Raw genomic sequence first — 17,281 nt, 5'->3', positions numbered from 1 at the left:
GCCTCTGTTCTTTTCCTTTGTTCGCACTAGCCTTGTCTAGGGGCGATGGGCTGGATTTTGCAAGCTGGCAAGGTATATGTCTGTGTGTCTGCTTCTCAGCCACCTTGGGATGATTTCTTGCCAGCACTGGGAAAGTTCGCACTGCCTCACACCCCACAGTGACTCGGTCAGTTCCGAAGGCTCGGGGTTGTTCTGTCATGTGCAACTGCCTAGGTCCAGCTAACGCTGCCACCACAGAAAACGGCTTTATTTACCCAAAGAATGTGGATGGGCAGGAATGAGGGGGAGGAGACAATATGTGCTGGGCAGATTAAATCCCATGGCCACCATAGTCCAATCACATAGCGGCACCTATAGCCCTCCGCTGGCATTCTGTTATTTGTATGGGCAGCCTGAGCTTTAGTGGAGTGAGATGTCCTGAGGGAAGGCACTGTGATTGAATCGTTTTTATATCTGACCCCAAAGCCCACACAGTTCAATGCCTGGCTCACAGTAAGTGAGAAACTCCTATTTATGGGGGAAAGGGGAGACAGAGAGAATGGTTGTTCTATCTCTTCTGGAACTGGTCACATCTGACTGTCTTCTTTTTGTTCTCTCATCTCTGTCTTGGTTGTGTGTAGGGGAAGGCACATGCACACTTATATGTGCATTGATGGGTTGTTTTTGTCCAGCTTTATTGAGCTATAATTGACATATAGCGTTGTATGAGGTTAAGGTGTACAACACAATAATTAGATGATAGATAGATAGATAGATAGAGATATGAACAATAAGTTTAGTTAACATCTGTCACCTCACAGTTACACATTTTTTTCTGGTAATGAAAACTTTTAAGATCTACTCTCTTAACTGATTTCTGTATTGATATTTATTTTGTACTCTGAGGATTCAATCACACCCACTGATTGCCTCCTTGAACGTGCTGAGTGGTGCCCATGGACTTGGGTGCGGAGTCCAAGCACCTTAGCTTGCTTTTCAGGGCTCCACACCTTCTAGCTCCATCTTCTGCCATATGCTCTCGGAGACCATGAGCTCTGCCCACACCAGATTATTAGGCATGACCAGAAGTGCCTTTGTGTGTGCTAGCATGCCACAGGGCCTTGTGCACAATCAGATCCCTCTGTTTGGAATGTCTTCCTTCCTGTCTCGACATTGGTTCACACTGGGGGTTTCATCTTCTGTGCAGCCTCACTTGACTCCTACCAGGAAGAGTTAGTGGCAGGGTCCTCCTTTCTGGAGCAAGTGGGACCCTAGCTTCTGTTATACTCTACTCTCATGGTTGCTCACTTGTCTATCCCCTCAGCATTTGGCCCCCTGTGGCCTCTCTGTTCCCACAACACACACAGCTCACCTTTTCTCACCCCACCCCACACCTCCAATATATCAACACTCACTGCTCACTTATCACATGGCCTGTCCCTTAGTTCCCAGTGCCAAGTACTTGATAAGGCTTTCACAAATATTACCTGATGAAGTGGCACCAGGCACCTCATTCTAGAGATTTTGGGTTTTGGTTTTGTTTTGAACATGGATGTGCATTTCTTGATTCATGTTAGTAACCTTAGCACCTCGAAGGCAGAGCCAAGAATGAACAAGTGCTTGGCTCTGGACCAGGCCCTGTCCCCAGCCCAGGGTATCATTGAGGACAGCACTAAGGACAGGGTGTTCTCGATTCCCCCACTGTCAGGCCGCACGTATTGAGGCTGGGTGTGTGGAGGAACTGGGGAGGGGATGTGTGGAAGAACCCCATGTCCCTAGTTCTCCTGTAATCTGGAGCAGGGACAGGGTTTCCCACCCAGACTGTCCATTACCAAGGACAAGCCCCAAACCAGCTTATGTGTCCTGCTTGCCAGACCCTTGTATCCCTAGGGACCAGCACAAGCTCCATAAATATTTGTGGCATGGCATTATCAATGAATGAGTACATGTCCTTGTGTTCTTTATTCCCTCTTTTGCAAGTGTTGCAGACGAGGGAAAGAGCTGGAAAAGGGGGAGGGATCTCTGAGAAAATGGGTCAGCAGGCTGCAGGGGGAGCTTGCCCCACTGGCCCCAGGTCCTGCTCAGAATAGGTGTTGTTTCCTTGGTGGCAGCGATGTTGCAAAGTGTGTATGAGGTGAAGTGGGGAGAACCCTTGAATGTGAGAAAACCATTTTTCTCGGCTTTGTTTAGGCCGGGCAAGTGTATTCTCAATGCCACCCACCCGTTCTTGCAAGGCACTTGATTTAATCATTTAGATGTTCTATGGGGGGTGTGGGGGGGCGGAGATAAAACAAAACCAACCCTCTAAATCTAAACCGTATTTCCCAGTCCACAGTGGAGCCCTTTCCCTGGCTTCCTCTTCATAAATAATCCAGGAACCTGACAGACTGAAGACTCTCCCCGCCCCCACCCCAAGCCTCAGGCTCCCGCTCCCATCCCCGCCCCCTCCCACCGCCCGCGGCCCCACAGCCCCGCAGCAGCCACAGGGGGAACCAAAGAGACAGAAGCCTTCCCAGCTGCCCGGACCACAGACGCCAACACCCCCCGCCCCCCACCACACGCCGCCTTGCCCGCCCGCGCCCCGCACGCTAGCCCACGACCGAGAGGCGGCGGCAGGAGCAGGCTGCAGGCTGCGGTGACTCGCACCGGTGCGCTTCTGGCAGCGCTTGCTATCCCAAGTGACTCGGACTGGCCCCGGGTCCCCGGCCCCAGCTCCCGCTCGCGCCACCCGCCCTCCTGTCCTTTCGCGCCTCTCTACCCCCCAGCTCGCGGGAAGGGAGGTCGCGGCAGCGGCCTGGAGGCACCGGCGATCGTGGCGACAGCGGCGAAAGTGGCGGCGGCGGTGGCGGCAGCGGCTGCGGCGGCGGCGGAGGCTGCGGCGGCGACCGTGGCGGAGGCTGTGGCGGAGGCCTCCGTAGCGGAGGCGGAAGCAGAGGTGGAGGCTGAGGTGGAGGCCGAGGCCTCAGTAGAGGAGGCAGTGGCGGAGGGCACCCGGGGGGAGGTGGCGGCCGCCCTGGCAGAGGGGAAGGAGGCGGGGGCTGCCCTGGCGGCAGTGGTTGTGGAGGCTAGCGCGGCTGAAGCTGCCTGCGCCGCCGCCGCCGCCGCCGCCGCCACTGCAGCAGCAGCAGCAGCAGCAGCAGCAGCAGCGGAGGCTGCGGCGCCCTCCTTGGGGGAGGCGGACGCGGAGGGGGACGCGGCGGCGGACGCGGAGGCGGCGGCGGAGGCGGCTGCAGCCGCGGATGCAGATGCAGATGCGGAGACCAGCAGGGTCTCCGAGGGGAACCCAGACTTTCCTATGGCCTCGCTGTACGTGGGCGACCTGCACCCTGAAGTGACAGAAGCAATGCTCTACGAGAAGTTCAGCCCGGCCGGGCCCATCCTTTCCATCCGCATTTGCAGGGACAAGATCACCCGCCGCTCGTTGGGCTACGCGTACGTCAACTACCAGCAACCGGTGGACGCCAAGCGGGCCCTGGAAACCCTGAACTTTGATGTCATCAAGGGCAGGCCCGTGCGCATCATGTGGTCCCAGCGGGACCCCTCGCTCCGCAAGAGTGGGGTGGGCAACGTCTTCATCAAGAACCTGGGCAAGACCATCGACAACAAGGCGCTGTACAACATCTTCTCGGCGTTTGGCAACATCCTCTCCTGCAAAGTGGCCTGCGACGAAAAGGGGCCCAAGGGCTACGGGTTTGTGCACTTCCAGAAGCAGGAGTCCGCAGAGCGGGCCATTGATGCGATGAATGGCATGTTCCTGAACTACCGCAAAATTTTCGTTGGGAGATTCAAGTCGCATAAAGAACGAGAAGCCGAAAGGGGAGCCTGGGCCAGGCAGTCCACCAGTGCTGACGTCAAGGATTTCGAGGAAGACACCGATGAGGAAGCCACCTTGCGATGAAGACATGCCAGGAGCCAGTCAGCCAGCAGAGCCAAATCTTGGCTCCCACCCGGTTTACAACTCCCCTCTTTGCCCCCTAACCCACCAGCAGTGTATTGTATTGTACTGGGAGTGCAGGTCTCTCTCTCCTCTCTCTCTCTTTCTCTCTCTCTCTCTCTCTCCTCTTCCCCCCTCTCTTCCTCTTTCCTTTCATCCCCTCCTCCTCCTCTTCCTCCCTCCTTCCTCTTCCTTCTGTCTTCCCCACCTCTCCCTTCCCCCCACACCCACCAAGGGCGTTGTGAATAATCTTGCTAATCTGTGCCACTTGATAGATTATAGGCTGCCTTTTCTCCTTGTGCTTTGGTTTAAAAAGCACTTCATTCTCGCTTCCTTCACTACACAGGTGATACAATTTCATGGTAGAAACATCAGAAAGGAGAAGGAAATCAGATGAGGGAAAACCCAGAGAGTAATTGTTCCCCATGATTCTACTACCCAGAGGCAACCACTTTTTCGTGTGCTGTTTTTCCAGGCTCTCCTCTCTCCCTCTTTCTCCCTCCCTCTCTTCCTCAGTCCCCACCCCCACCTTCCCTTTTAACACACTGTTATAGAATGGTTCGCGTGTGTGGTGTTTCTTAATCTGCTTCTTCAGAAACTAAAGCCAAACAAAACACAACCCATTGAACTTCTTTCCATGTTATTCAACAGGCTTCCTAAATGTCGTCTTCAGTGCCTGCAGAGTGTATCCATGGATCTTTAACTCTTCTGTAATCATTTCCGCATTGTTGGACATTCAGGTGGTGCCTAGTTCTTTCCTTGTGTTTAAACCCAACACTGCATACTCTGACGAATGAATCCTTCCTTGTCAAGCCAAATCTTCGCTAGCATACCAGATGGTCTTCTTAATTGTGGACGTGCAGGATCCACAATAAAATATCCTTGCAGGATATTTTAGAGACTTTTCCTGTGTGTTGCCAAATGGCCCCTTCATAAGCATTACACTGATTTGCATTCATGCCAGCCAGCACAGCTAGTAAAAACAGTATGTCCATTCCCCCTGCATAGTCTCCTAGTCACTGTAATTGATGTGTGTGTGTGCTGGAGTGTGTGCGTTTTGGCCAGCTTGATGGGCTGCAAATGGTATTTCACTGTTTTAGGTTATTTTGCTGGATTTAAATGCTCTTTATCACCCTCTTTTCCTTGTGCCCACTTACTGCCCTTTTGCCCATTGCCAGAAACATCATTCGGCTTTATTGCAGGAAAAAATTAAACTGCAGGCGACAGAAGAAAATTAATGTTCCCATAATGAATCTTAATGACCATCCATATCTTCCTGAGAAATTTCAACTATATGTCTGTAATCATCTCCAGAACTACCTGAAACATTTTTGCCTGTACCTCTTTAGTAGTTTTTTGCATTTATGTCATATATGTATATAAGAATGTATATACGGTTTTTATATATGCTTTTTCACACAAAAGTGTGTGTGTGTGTGTGTGTGTGTGTGTGTGTATGTTTATACGCACACCTCTTAATTTCAATTCATGTCATTAAAGTTACTTAAAAATATTTCCTCGGGGCTCCTGGGTGGCTCAGTCAGTTAAGCTTCTGGCTCTTGATTTCGGCTTAGGTCATGATCTAACACTTCGTGAGTTTGAGCCCCACATCTGGCTGTGTGCTGACAGAGCAGAGCCTGCCTGGGAATCTCTCTCTCTCTCTCTGCCCCTCCTCCTCACTCTCTTCTCCTTCTCAAAATAAACAAATAAACTTAAAATAAAACATTTAAAAAGATTTTATCTGCCTCTTAATATTCCACTGAATCAATGCCTCAGTAGATGAATAGATACATTAGGCATACCTACATTTATATCCACGTCTGTATGTCTGTGTTGGTGTGCATGTGTGTACATACATTTTTAATACTTTATAATGTTTGAACATCTAGATTGGTACTCATTTTTCTTTATTCCAAGTTGCCAAATTCATCACAGTGCACAAGTTTTGCTAACATTCCAGATATTTTCCTGAAAATAAAAACGTTGCTGAAAGAAACACTGAATTGTCAAAGGATATGGGCTGACCTTGTAAGGTGAACCAGTATTATAACAGGACCTAGATATCTGTATTTTTTCTGCTCTTGGTATTGCAATCATTTCTGTATTTCCCCAATATTTTATCAGGGAAATAGTAGCATTTGTTTTTATTTATGTTAAACATTTTAATACAAATTGTACATGATTATAATAGAAAATATTTTTTCAAAAATGTTAATGTAACATAATAAAGTAAAAATTCAAATACCATTCCTAATACCACTACTTGACAACATAGATTCTTAATAAATAGAACTCTACACACTTTTATAATACAATATGCACTTTTCCATTGGAGGGTATTTTCATTATAACAGTTTTCTGGGACAATATTTCTAAATCATTAAATATTCTCTTAATTCTGTTGTTAATGTAATATTTCATCATAGGGATGAGCTATAATTTCTATAACCAGTCTTCCTTGGGGTATGTTTAAAATGGTTCTGGGGCACCTGGGTAGCTCAGTTGGTTAAGCGTCTGACTTCAGCTTAGGTCATGATCTCACAGTTCGTGGGTTCGAGCCCCGTGTCGGGCTCTGTGCTGACAGCTGAGAGCCTGGAGCCTGCTTCAGATTCCGTGTCTTCCTCTCTCTCTGCCCCTACCCAATTCATGCTCCCTCCCTCTCTCTCTCTCTCTCTCTCTCTCTCTCTCTCTCTCTCTCTCAAAAACAAACATTAAAAAAATTTTTTTTAATGGTTCTGACTTGCACTTGAATATCTTGGAACATTTTATTGCTTTCTATTCCTACTATAGGAATTTCAGAATGATAGATATGGACATGTCAAATGTTTTTGTTGTTTTTTGCCAGATGTTTTTCCCTTAATGTTTATATTAACCAGTATTGTAAAAGAGAGCACATATCTCTCCCAAGCTTCTTAAATTGGTCAAAAAGTTTTGCTTTAACTTTTGTAATCTTGAAATCAATTGCACATTTTTTCTTTTATTACTTCATTTTACAAGTGCATTTTTAAAACATAAGATTAAGCACATTAAAATATATGTAAGAAGAAGTTGAGGCATATTTTATATACCTTTACAAATTATCCATTCATAAGCATTTTATTTTAAAAATTTTTATTTTAAATACAGTTAGTTAACATACAGTGTTATATTAGTTTCAAGTGTACAATATAGTGATTCAAAACACTTCCATACAATACCTGGTGCTCATCACTACAAGTTCCTTCTTAATCCCCACCACTTATTTCACGATTCCCCCACCTACCTCCCCTCTTGTAACCATCAGTTTGTTCTCTGTAGTTCAGAGTCTGTTTCTTGGTTTGTCTCTCTCTCTTTTTTTTCCCTTTAGTTAGTTGTTTTGTTTCTTAAATTCCACATATGAGAGAGATCATATGATATTTGTCTTTCTCTGGTTGACTTAGTACACTTAGCATTATACTCTCTAGCTTCATGCATGTCATTGCAAATTGCAAGATTTCATTCTTTTTATGGCTGAATAATATTCTATGGTATGTATACACACATACACAGACACACACACACACATACACACCCCACATCTTCTTTATCTAGTCATCAATTGATGGACATTTGGGCTGCCTCCATATATTGGCTATTGTAAATAATATCCCTTTGAATTAGTGTTTTTGTACTCTTGGGTAAATACCCAGTGGTGCAATTCCTGGTTCATAGGGTAGTTCTATTTTTAACTTTTTGAGGAACCTCCATACTGTTTTTCACAGTGGCTACACTTGTTTGCATTCCTATCAACTATGAACAAAGGTTCCTTTTTCTCCACATCCTTGCTAACACCTGTAGTTTCTTGTGTTGTTGATTTTAGCCATTCTGACAGGTGTGAGGTGATTTTTCATTGTAGTTGTGATTTGCATTTCCCTAATGATGAGTGATGTTGAGCATCTTTTCATCTGTCAACTGGCCATGTATGTCTTCTTTGGAGAAATGTTATTCATGTCTTCTGCCCATTTTAAATTAGATTCTTTGGTTTTATGGTGTTTAATTGTATTAGTTCTTTATATATTTGGAAACTAACCCTTTATTGGTTATGTCATTTGCAAATATCTTCTCCCATTCCATAGGCTGCTTTTTAGTTTTGTTGATTGGTTCCTTTGCTGCGCAGAAGCTTTTTATTTTGATGTAGTCCCAATACTTTATTTATTTATTTTTTTGCTTTTGTTTCCCTTGCCTCAGGAGACCTATCTAGGAAAAAAGTTATGGCTGAAGTCAGAGAAATTACTGCCTATGCTCTCATCTAGGATTTTTATGGTTTCAGGTTTCACATTTAAGTCCCTAATCCATTTGGAGTTTATTTTTGTATATGGTGTTCGAAGGTGGTACAGTTTCATTTTATGTGTAGCTCTCCAATTTTCCCAGGATCATTTATTGAAGAGACTGTCTTCTCCACTGTATATTCTTGCCTCTTCTATCATAGATTAATTGACCACATAAGTGTGGGTTTATTTCTGGTGTCTCCATTCTGCTCCATTGATCTATGTATCTATTTTGTGTTAGTATTTTTGTGTTTTGGTTATACTACAGTTTTGTAGCATATCTCGAAATCTGTATTGTGGTAGTTTTGTTCTTTTTTCAAGATTCCTTTGGCTATTTGGGGTCTTTTGTGGTTCCATACAAATTTTAGTATTATTTGTTCTAGTTTTGTGAAAAATTCTGTTGGTATTTAAAAAAGGATTACATAGAATCTTTAGATTTCCCTGGGTAATGTGGCCATTTTCACATTAATTCTTCCAATCCATGATCGTGGAATATCTTTCCATTTGTTAGTGTCATCTTTTCTTTTATCAGTGTTTTATAGCTTTTTGTACAATGGCTCTTATCCTCTTTGGTTAAATTTATTCCTAGGTATTTTATTATTTTTGGTGCAATTGTGAATGGTGGTGTTTTTTTTCTCTTTTAATTTATCATTGTTTATAGAAACAGTGCCAATTTCTGAGTATCAATTTTGTATCTTGCCACCTTTCTGAATTTGTTCATTACTTCTAATAGTTTTTCAGTTGAGTCTTTGGGATATTTTATGTGTATTATCATGTTATCTTCAAATAGTGACAGTTTCTTTCTCTTTACCGAGATAGATACTTCTTATTTCTTCTTCTGTCTGACCGCTGTGGCTAGGACTTCCCATACTGTTTTGAACAAAAGTGGTGAAAGTGGAAATTCCTGATCTTAGAGGAGAATCTCAGTTTTCACCATTGAATATGATTTTAGCTGTGGGTTTTCATATATGGCCTTTACTATGTTGAGGTATGTTCCCTCTAACTACATTTTGTTGAGAGTTTTTATCATAAATGTATGATGAATTTTGTCAAATGCCTTTTCTAGATCTATTGAGATAATCATAGCATTTTTATCCTCTACTTTGTTGATGTTGTGTTTGATGTTGATTGATTTGCAAATATTGAACAATTCTTTCATCCCCAGAATAAATCCCACTGATTGTGGTGAATGAGCTTTTAAGTGTATTGTATGTGATTGCCAATATTGAGAATTTTTGCCCATCAACTGTGTTCATCATGGATATTGGCCTATAATTTTTGTGTGTGTCTTGTCTCGTTTTGGTATCAGCGTAAAGATGGTCTCATAGAATGAATTTGGAACGTTTCTTTCTTTTTCTAATTTTTTGGAATTGTTTGAGGAGAATAGGTATTTACTCTTCTTTAGATGTTTGGTAGAATTTACCTGTCAATCCACATGGTCTTGGAAATTTATTTATTTACTTATTCAATTGTTTATTACTAATTCAATTTTGTTACTTTTAATTGATCTATTTAGATTGTCTATTTCTTCCTGGTTCAGTTTTGAAAGATTGTATGTTTCTTGGAATTCATCCATTTCTTCTGGATTGTTTGGTTTGTTGGCATATACTTTTTCATGGTATTCTCTTACAAACCTTTGTATTTCTGTGATGTCAGTTGTTACTTCTCTTTCATTTCTGACTTTATTTATTTGGGTACTTTCTCTTTATTCTTGATGAATCTGGCTAAGAGTTTGTTAATTTTATTTAACTTTTTAAAGAACTCATTCTTGGTTTCATTGATTTTTTCCTATTGTTTTTTTAAGATTCTATGTCATTTATTTCTGCTCTGATCTTTATGAATTCCTTTCTTCTACTCACCTTAGACTTTGTTTTTCTTCTTGTTCTAGTTCATTTAGGTTTACAGTTAGATTGTTTATTTGAGTTTTTTCTTGATTCTTGAGGTAGGCCTGTATTGTACTTCCCTCTTAGAACTACTTTTGATGTGTCCCAAAGATATTGGACCATTGTGTTTTCATTTTTCTTTGTCTCCATGTATTTTTTTAAATTTCTTCTTTGATTGCTTCATTGGCCCATTGGTTATTTAGCATCATTTTGTTTAGTCTCCACATTTTTGTGTTTTTTTTTTCCAGTTTTTATCTTGTAATGTATTTCTAGTTTCATATGTTGGGATTGGAAATGATGCATTGTATGATTTCTATCTTCTTAAATTCATTGAGGTTTATTTTATGGCCTAATATGTAATCTATTCTGGAGAACATTACATGTGCACTTAAAAGAATGAGTATTCAATTTCTTTTGGATGGGATGTTCTGTGTATAACTGTTATGTCCATCTGGTCTAATGTGTCATTCAAAGCCACTGTTTCCTTGTTGATTTTCTGTCTGGATGATTTATCCATTGGTGTAAGTGGGGTGTTAATGTCCCCTACTATTGTATTATCATTGATTTCTTTATGTCTGTTAATATTTGCTTTATGTATTTAGGTAGTCCAGTGTTGGGTTCACATATAACAATTATATCCTCTTGTTGGATTGATCTCTTTATCATTATATAATGCCCTTCTCTGTCTCATCTTACAGTCTTTGTTTTAAAGTCTATTTTGTCTGATATAAATATTGCTACCCAGCTTTTTGTTTTGTTTTGTTTGGCTTCCATTTGCATGGTGAATGTTTTTCCATCTCTTCATTTTCCAAATGAATGTGTCTTTAGGTCTGAGATGAGTCTCTTATAGGCAGCATATAGGCAGGTCTCGATTCTTGTCCATTCCACCACCCTATGTCTTTTTATTGGAGCATTTTGGCCATTTACATTTAAAGTAATTATTGATAAGTATGCACTTACTGCCATTTTGTTGTTTTCTGTAGTTCTTCTTTTCTCCTTTCTTCTCTTGCTCTCTCTATTTGTGACTGATGAATTTTTATAGTGTTATGTTTGACTTTCTTTTTATTTTCATCTATTATAGATTTTTGGTTTCTGGTTCCCATAGGTTTCATATATACCATCTTAAGTAAATAGCAGTCTATATTAAATTGATGGTTGTTTAAGTTTAAACGCATTCTAAAAATAAAAAAAAAGAAAAAAAAAACTTTCTTCTTTTTCCTTTCCTCTTCCCTTTTTACTCCCTCCTCCATGTTTTATATATATGTTGTCATATTTTACATCTTTTTATTCATAATTTTCTTATGACTAATTATGGCCATTTCTTTTCCACTTAAAGAATTTCCTTTAACATTTCTTATAAGGCTCAATTAGTGATAATAAAATCCTTTACCTTTTGTTTGTCTGGGAAACTATCTTTTTTTCAAATTTGAATGATAAACTTTCAGTGTAGAGTATTCTTGGTTGTAAACGTTTTACTTTTTTTTTGGATTTTTCAGATTTCTACAAATTGTTCTCTTTTTATTCTCTTCCAAATTTTTATTTAAATTTTAGTTATGTAGGTTTTTTACTATTAGCACTTTGATTTTTATTTGTTTTCAAATGTTCTTTTATTCAAATAACATTTTTTTAAATTAGAAAAGTATTATGGCTGAGCGCCTGGGTGGATCAGTCAGGTAAGTGTCCAATTCTTGTTTTTGGGGTAGGTCATAATCTCGTGTTTCATGAGTTTGAGCCCCACACCAGACTCTTCACTGACACTGTGGAGCCTGCTTGGGATTCTCTCTCTACCCCTCTCACTACCCTTCCTGTGTGTTCTCACTCTCTCTAAAAATAAATAAATAAACTTAATTTTTTTTTTAGGTATTATGGCTTTTTTTGACACAAAAAGTTGGATTTATTGATTCCGACCACTACACAGTAAATTTCAGGTTATTTTTATTTAGTTTCAAGTTAGTTAACATATAGAAGAGTATTGGTTTCAGGAGTAGAATTTAGTGATTCCTCACTTACATATAATACACAGTGCTCATCGCAACAAGTGCTTCTTTAATGCCCACCATCCATTTATCCCATCCCTCCCATCTCCCCTCCATCAACCCTCAGTTAAAACTTCGAATATATCAGGCCACTTCCTTCTGGCTTTAAAGTTTCTGCTGAAAAAATTAGCTGACAGCCTCATAGGTTTTCCCTTGAAGGTAACTTTTCTCTCTTCCTACTTTTAAGATTCTCTCTTTAACACTTGATATCTTAATTATTATGTATCATGGTGTGGGTCTCCTCGGGTTCAACTTGTTTGGAACTCTCTGTATTTCTTGGACTTGGATGTCTATTTCCTTCCCAGGGTTAGGAAAGTTTCTAGTCATTATTTTTCAAATAAGTTTTCTCTCTGTCTCTCTCTGTCTCTTCTTCTTCTTCTTCTTCTTCTTCTTCTTCTTCTTCTTCCCCTAAATGCAATTTTTTTTGATGCAGTCCAAGAAATATCTTAATCAATTCTCATTTTTTAAAAAAATTATTTTATCTTTTTGCTGTTTTGCTTCTGTGCTTTCTATTACCCTATCTTCCAGATTGCTATTACTTCTTCTGCATCTTTTAATCTGTTGGTTTCCTCTAGTTGTTTCTTATTATGTAATTTATTGTACTCTTCAACTCCACTTGGTTCTTTTTAATATTTTCTATCTCTTTATTGAAGGTCTCAGTGAGTTCTTTCACTGTTTTCTCCAGCCTCGTATCTTTATAATCTTTAGTTTAAATTCTTTATCAGGCATATTGCTTACCTGTGTTTCATTTAGTTATTTTTCTGCTGTGTTTTCTTGTTATTTCTTTTTTTAAAAGCAATTTAAAGAGATTGATTGATTTTTGCTCTTTATGGTTTTACTTTTATTCCAGTTATCATAGTGTAATATTCGTTTCATTTGTACAATTTAGTGATTCACCACTTCATACAACACCCAGTGCTCAACACGTCAGTACACTCCTTTATTTCCATCACCTTTTTTTATTGTTGTTTCAACTTTTTATCTAAATTCTCGTTAGTTAAGATATAGTATAGCATTGGTTTTAGCAGTAGAATTTAGTGATTTGTCACTTAAATATAACACCCAGTGCTCAACACAAGTGCCCTCCTTAATACCCATCACCCATTTAGCCATGCCGTGTTCACCTCCCCTCCAGCTGCTCTCAATTTGTTCTCTATAGTTAAGAGTCTCTTATGGTTTTCTCCGCTCTCTTTTTTTCTTTCTTTCCTTATGTTCATCTGTTTTGTTTCTTAAATTCCACACATAAGTGAAATCATATGGTATTTTTCTTTCTCTGACTGACTTACTTCACTTAGCATAATGCACTCTAGCTCCATCCATGTAATTTCAAATGGCAAGATATCATTCTTTTTGATGGCTGAGTAATATCTCATTATACACACACACACACACACACACACACACACCACATCTTATTTACTTATTCATCGGTCAATGGACTTTTGGGCTCTTTACATAATTTGGCTATTGTTGATAATGCTGCTATAATCATCAGGGTGCATGTGCCCCTTTGAATCAGTATTTTTATATCCTTTGGGTAAATACATAGCAGTGCAAATTCTGGGACATAGAATAGTTCTATTTTTAACTTTGTGAATAACCTCCATACCGTTTGCCAGAGTGGCTGCAACAATTTGCATTTCCACCAATAGTGTAAGATACTTCCTCTTTCTCTGCAACCTTGCCAATATCTGTCGTTTCCTGTGTTATTAATTTTAACCGTTCTGACAGGTGTGAGGTGGTCTCTCATTGTGGTTTTGAGGAAAATGGACACTGACATGCAGAATAATAAAACTGGTCCACTTTCTTATACCATGCACAAAAATAAATTCAAAATGGATGAAACTTAAAGGTGAGATGGAACCATCAAAACCCTAGAGGAGAACACAGGCAGAAACCTCTTTGATCTTGATTGCAGCAACTTCTTACTAGACATGTCTTTTAAGGTAAGGGAAACAAAAGCAAAAATAAACTATTGGGACTTCATCAAGATAAAAAGCTTCTGCACACTGAAGGAAACAATCAACAAAGCTAAAAGGCAACCTACAGAATGGGAGAAGATATTTTCAAATTACATATCTGATAAAGGGTTAGTATCTAAGATCTATAAAAATCTATCAAATTCAACACCCAAAAACCAAACAATTCAGTTAAGAAATGGACAGGGACACCTGGGTGTCTCAGTCAGTCAACTGGCTGTTTCTTGGTTTCAGGTCAAGTCATGATCTCATGGTCAATGAGTTCAAGCCCTGCATCAAGCTCTGTGCTCACAGTGTGGAATTTGTTTCAGGATCCTCTGTCTTCCTCTCTCTCTGCTCCTCCCCTGCTTGTTCTCTCTCTCTCTCTCTCTCTCTCTCTCTCAAAAATAAATAAACATTAAAAAATAAAAAAATTGGAAATTGATAGAAGACATGAATAGACCTTTTTCCAAAGAAGACCTCCAGATGGCTAACAGACACATGAAAAGATGCTCAACATCACTCATCATCAAGGAAATCGAATTCTTGTTTCTTTTAAAGAGTATTCCCCTGTCTCCACAGTTTGCTCTACTTTCTGTGTTTGTTTCTATGGGTTAGGAAGAATGGCTACTTCTAAACTTGGTGGAATGGTCTTGTGTATGGTGTTCTCTTTATAGACTGTGCGTGCTTGGTGACTTTTTTTGGGTGACTGGAGCTGGGCTCTATATACTTGTTACACTTTGAAACCACAGCCTTTTACAGAATGAAGAAATAATAGTAATAGCAATGAGGAAGAGGAAGAGGAAGAGGAAGAAAGAAGAAGAAGAAGAAGAAGAAGAAGAAGAAAAGATAATAAAAGCGAAAAAGAAAGAAAAGAAAAAAAGATCAAAAAATAAAAACAATATAATTTTATTATTAAAAATAATAAAATACATTTTTAAATTAAAAAATGTGACTTATTTTCTGTGCCCCAGCACCATGGGGTTTTGTGTGTGCTTGTGGATACTGGGATCACTGAGGTCACAAGCCTACTGTTACCTGGACCCTGTTTTGTCCTGAGCTTTTAACATGGAGGAAGAGAGTATCTCTGAAGCTCCTTGGCTTTTTTAACCATGGATTTTTTTTTCTGTGTACCAGCATGATGGGAACTGGTGTGGGCTTGCAGACCCTGGATTTACTAAGGTTGCAAGGTGACTGTGATTACCAGGCACACCTGTTATGGTGTTCAGACCCTGTCCAGTCTAAGCTTTTAAGGCAGAGTAGGAATGTAAACCCTGTCATTTTCCATTCCCTCTCACATGCAGAGAATTCCCACAGCTCCTTAGCTGTTTGGCAGAGTTCTAGTATTATCTCTTATATGCTAGTTACTTTTTTTGTTTTGTTTTTTTTTGTTTTAAAATTTAATATCTCTTTGTAATTTATTTTTTTAATATGAAATTTATTGTCAAATTGGTTTCCATACAACACCCAGTGCTCATCTCAAGTGTTACTTTTTAAAACCACAACTTTTTCTCTGTGTCCAAGGGCAGAGGAATCTATTTCCATTCCCTCAGTACTGTTCCTCCATACTGCCACTCACAGTGTTGAGGGTGGGGTGTTCCATTTGTTACCGTGCCTCCATCACACTTGCTTTTCTTTTGCCATTCTTTCAATTTTTGATTGTTTAGAAGCTGTTCAGTCAGCCCTCACTTCTACAGGAAGAATTGTTCTATAAATAGGTATAATGGTGTGTTTCATGGAGGAGGTGAGTTCAGGGTCTTCCTACATTGTCACCTTGGACCAGAGCCTATTTCTGAGTTTCCTATTTTATTTCACTGATCTATTTGCTTCCCCCACCCCCAATATCACACTGTCTTCATTACCATAGCTTTATACTATGTCTTGAATTCAGGTGATGTCAGTTCTTCAACTTTATTCATCTTAGATATTGTGTTGGCTGTTCTGGGTCTTTTGCCTCGCAGTACAAACTTTAGAATGTCAATATCCATCAAATAACTTGTTGGGGTTTTGATCATTGTCTAAGAAAGTTTTCTTGGCCCACCAGAGTTTCCAAGATAAGTCAATGAGATAGAACCAGGGATAATCTTTCCATTTTCTGGAAAATAAACCAGCATTCCTTTTTGGAGGTATCAATATGGGTGAGGAAGTTGTGGATTTTGGATTTTAAATATAATTTTCATTTGATAATTTTCTTGATAAACTTTGGTTACCAAACCCATGGTTCCTACATATGTTGGTAGGAAGGCAAACCAGTTTTGTTTTTTTTTTAATGTAAGCTTTATTCCCAATATGGTATTTGAACTCACAACTCCAAGATCAAGAGTTGCATAGTCCACTGACTGAACCAGCCAGGCATCCCAAATCAGCTTTTAAAAGCATTTTTTCTCTATTTTTATTCCATATGTTCAAATGAATAAAATTACATTAATTTATAGAAACTTTTCATCAGCCTGGATGCAGCACCTTTTCTTTTGTCCCTATATTTGTTAACCCTATTCCTATTACCCAATTTTACATATAATTAATGTGTGTTCTTTCATGTCACTTTCTATGCCTTTTCTTTAATCTATTATGGCCATATAAATAATAATATTGATATATGTTAAAACATTTAGTATATGGCAACAAATTGTACAATTCATTATAAAAGTTTTTATTTAACATTCTATTTTGAGATCTATTGATATTAATCAATTGTATTTAATTTCTTTAAACTCATTGCAATGTTTACTTATATAACTATAGCATATTTTTATATATTTTCACATAGATGGGCATCTTAGATTGTTTCCAACTTTTGCTTTTAATGTGAATACACAGCAATGAACACTTTTAAATATATTTCCTTGTAAGAGTGTCTAGAGTTGGAAATTTCTTTTTTTTTAAAGTAGGCTCCATGCCCAGTGCTGAGCCCAACATGGGACTCAGACTCATGACCCTGAGATCATGACCTGAGCTGAGATCAAGAGTTGGATGCTCAACTGACTGAGCCACCCAAGGCGCTCCTAGAGTGGGAATTTTTTTATTTTAGAATTTGTTTTCAAATTTACTCTATATACTGTCATAAAACTATTTTTTTATACTAGTGTAGTTGTCACACTATGTTACATTAGTTTCAGATGTACAACATAGTGATTCAACAAGTTTATATATTATGGTATGCTCACCATAAGTGTAGCTACCATCTGTCACCATACAATGCTAT

The 17,281-nt window shown here is 39.6% G+C and overlaps 1 protein-coding gene across 1 annotated transcript; it reads left to right on the top strand.

Moving 5' to 3' along the window:
* Positions 1-2,441: 2,441 nt before the first annotated feature.
* Positions 2,442-5,337, top strand: LOC122476947 (polyadenylate-binding protein 1-like 2). Its single transcript, XM_043569871.1, has one exon. It carries the CDS (start codon positions 3,275-3,277, stop codon positions 3,875-3,877), a length of 603 nt encoding a protein of 200 aa, XP_043425806.1. The 5' UTR covers positions 2,442-3,274; the 3' UTR covers positions 3,878-5,337.
* Positions 5,338-17,281: the final 11,944 nt, after the last annotated feature.

The sequence above is a fragment of the Prionailurus bengalensis genome, chromosome X (assembly GCF_016509475.1).
Source record: "Prionailurus bengalensis isolate Pbe53 chromosome X, Fcat_Pben_1.1_paternal_pri, whole genome shotgun sequence".
Classification (NCBI taxonomy): Eukaryota; Metazoa; Chordata; class Mammalia; order Carnivora; family Felidae; genus Prionailurus; species Prionailurus bengalensis.
Note: the sequence above shows the minus strand (reverse complement) of the source record. Positions and strands in the feature narration are given on the sequence as shown.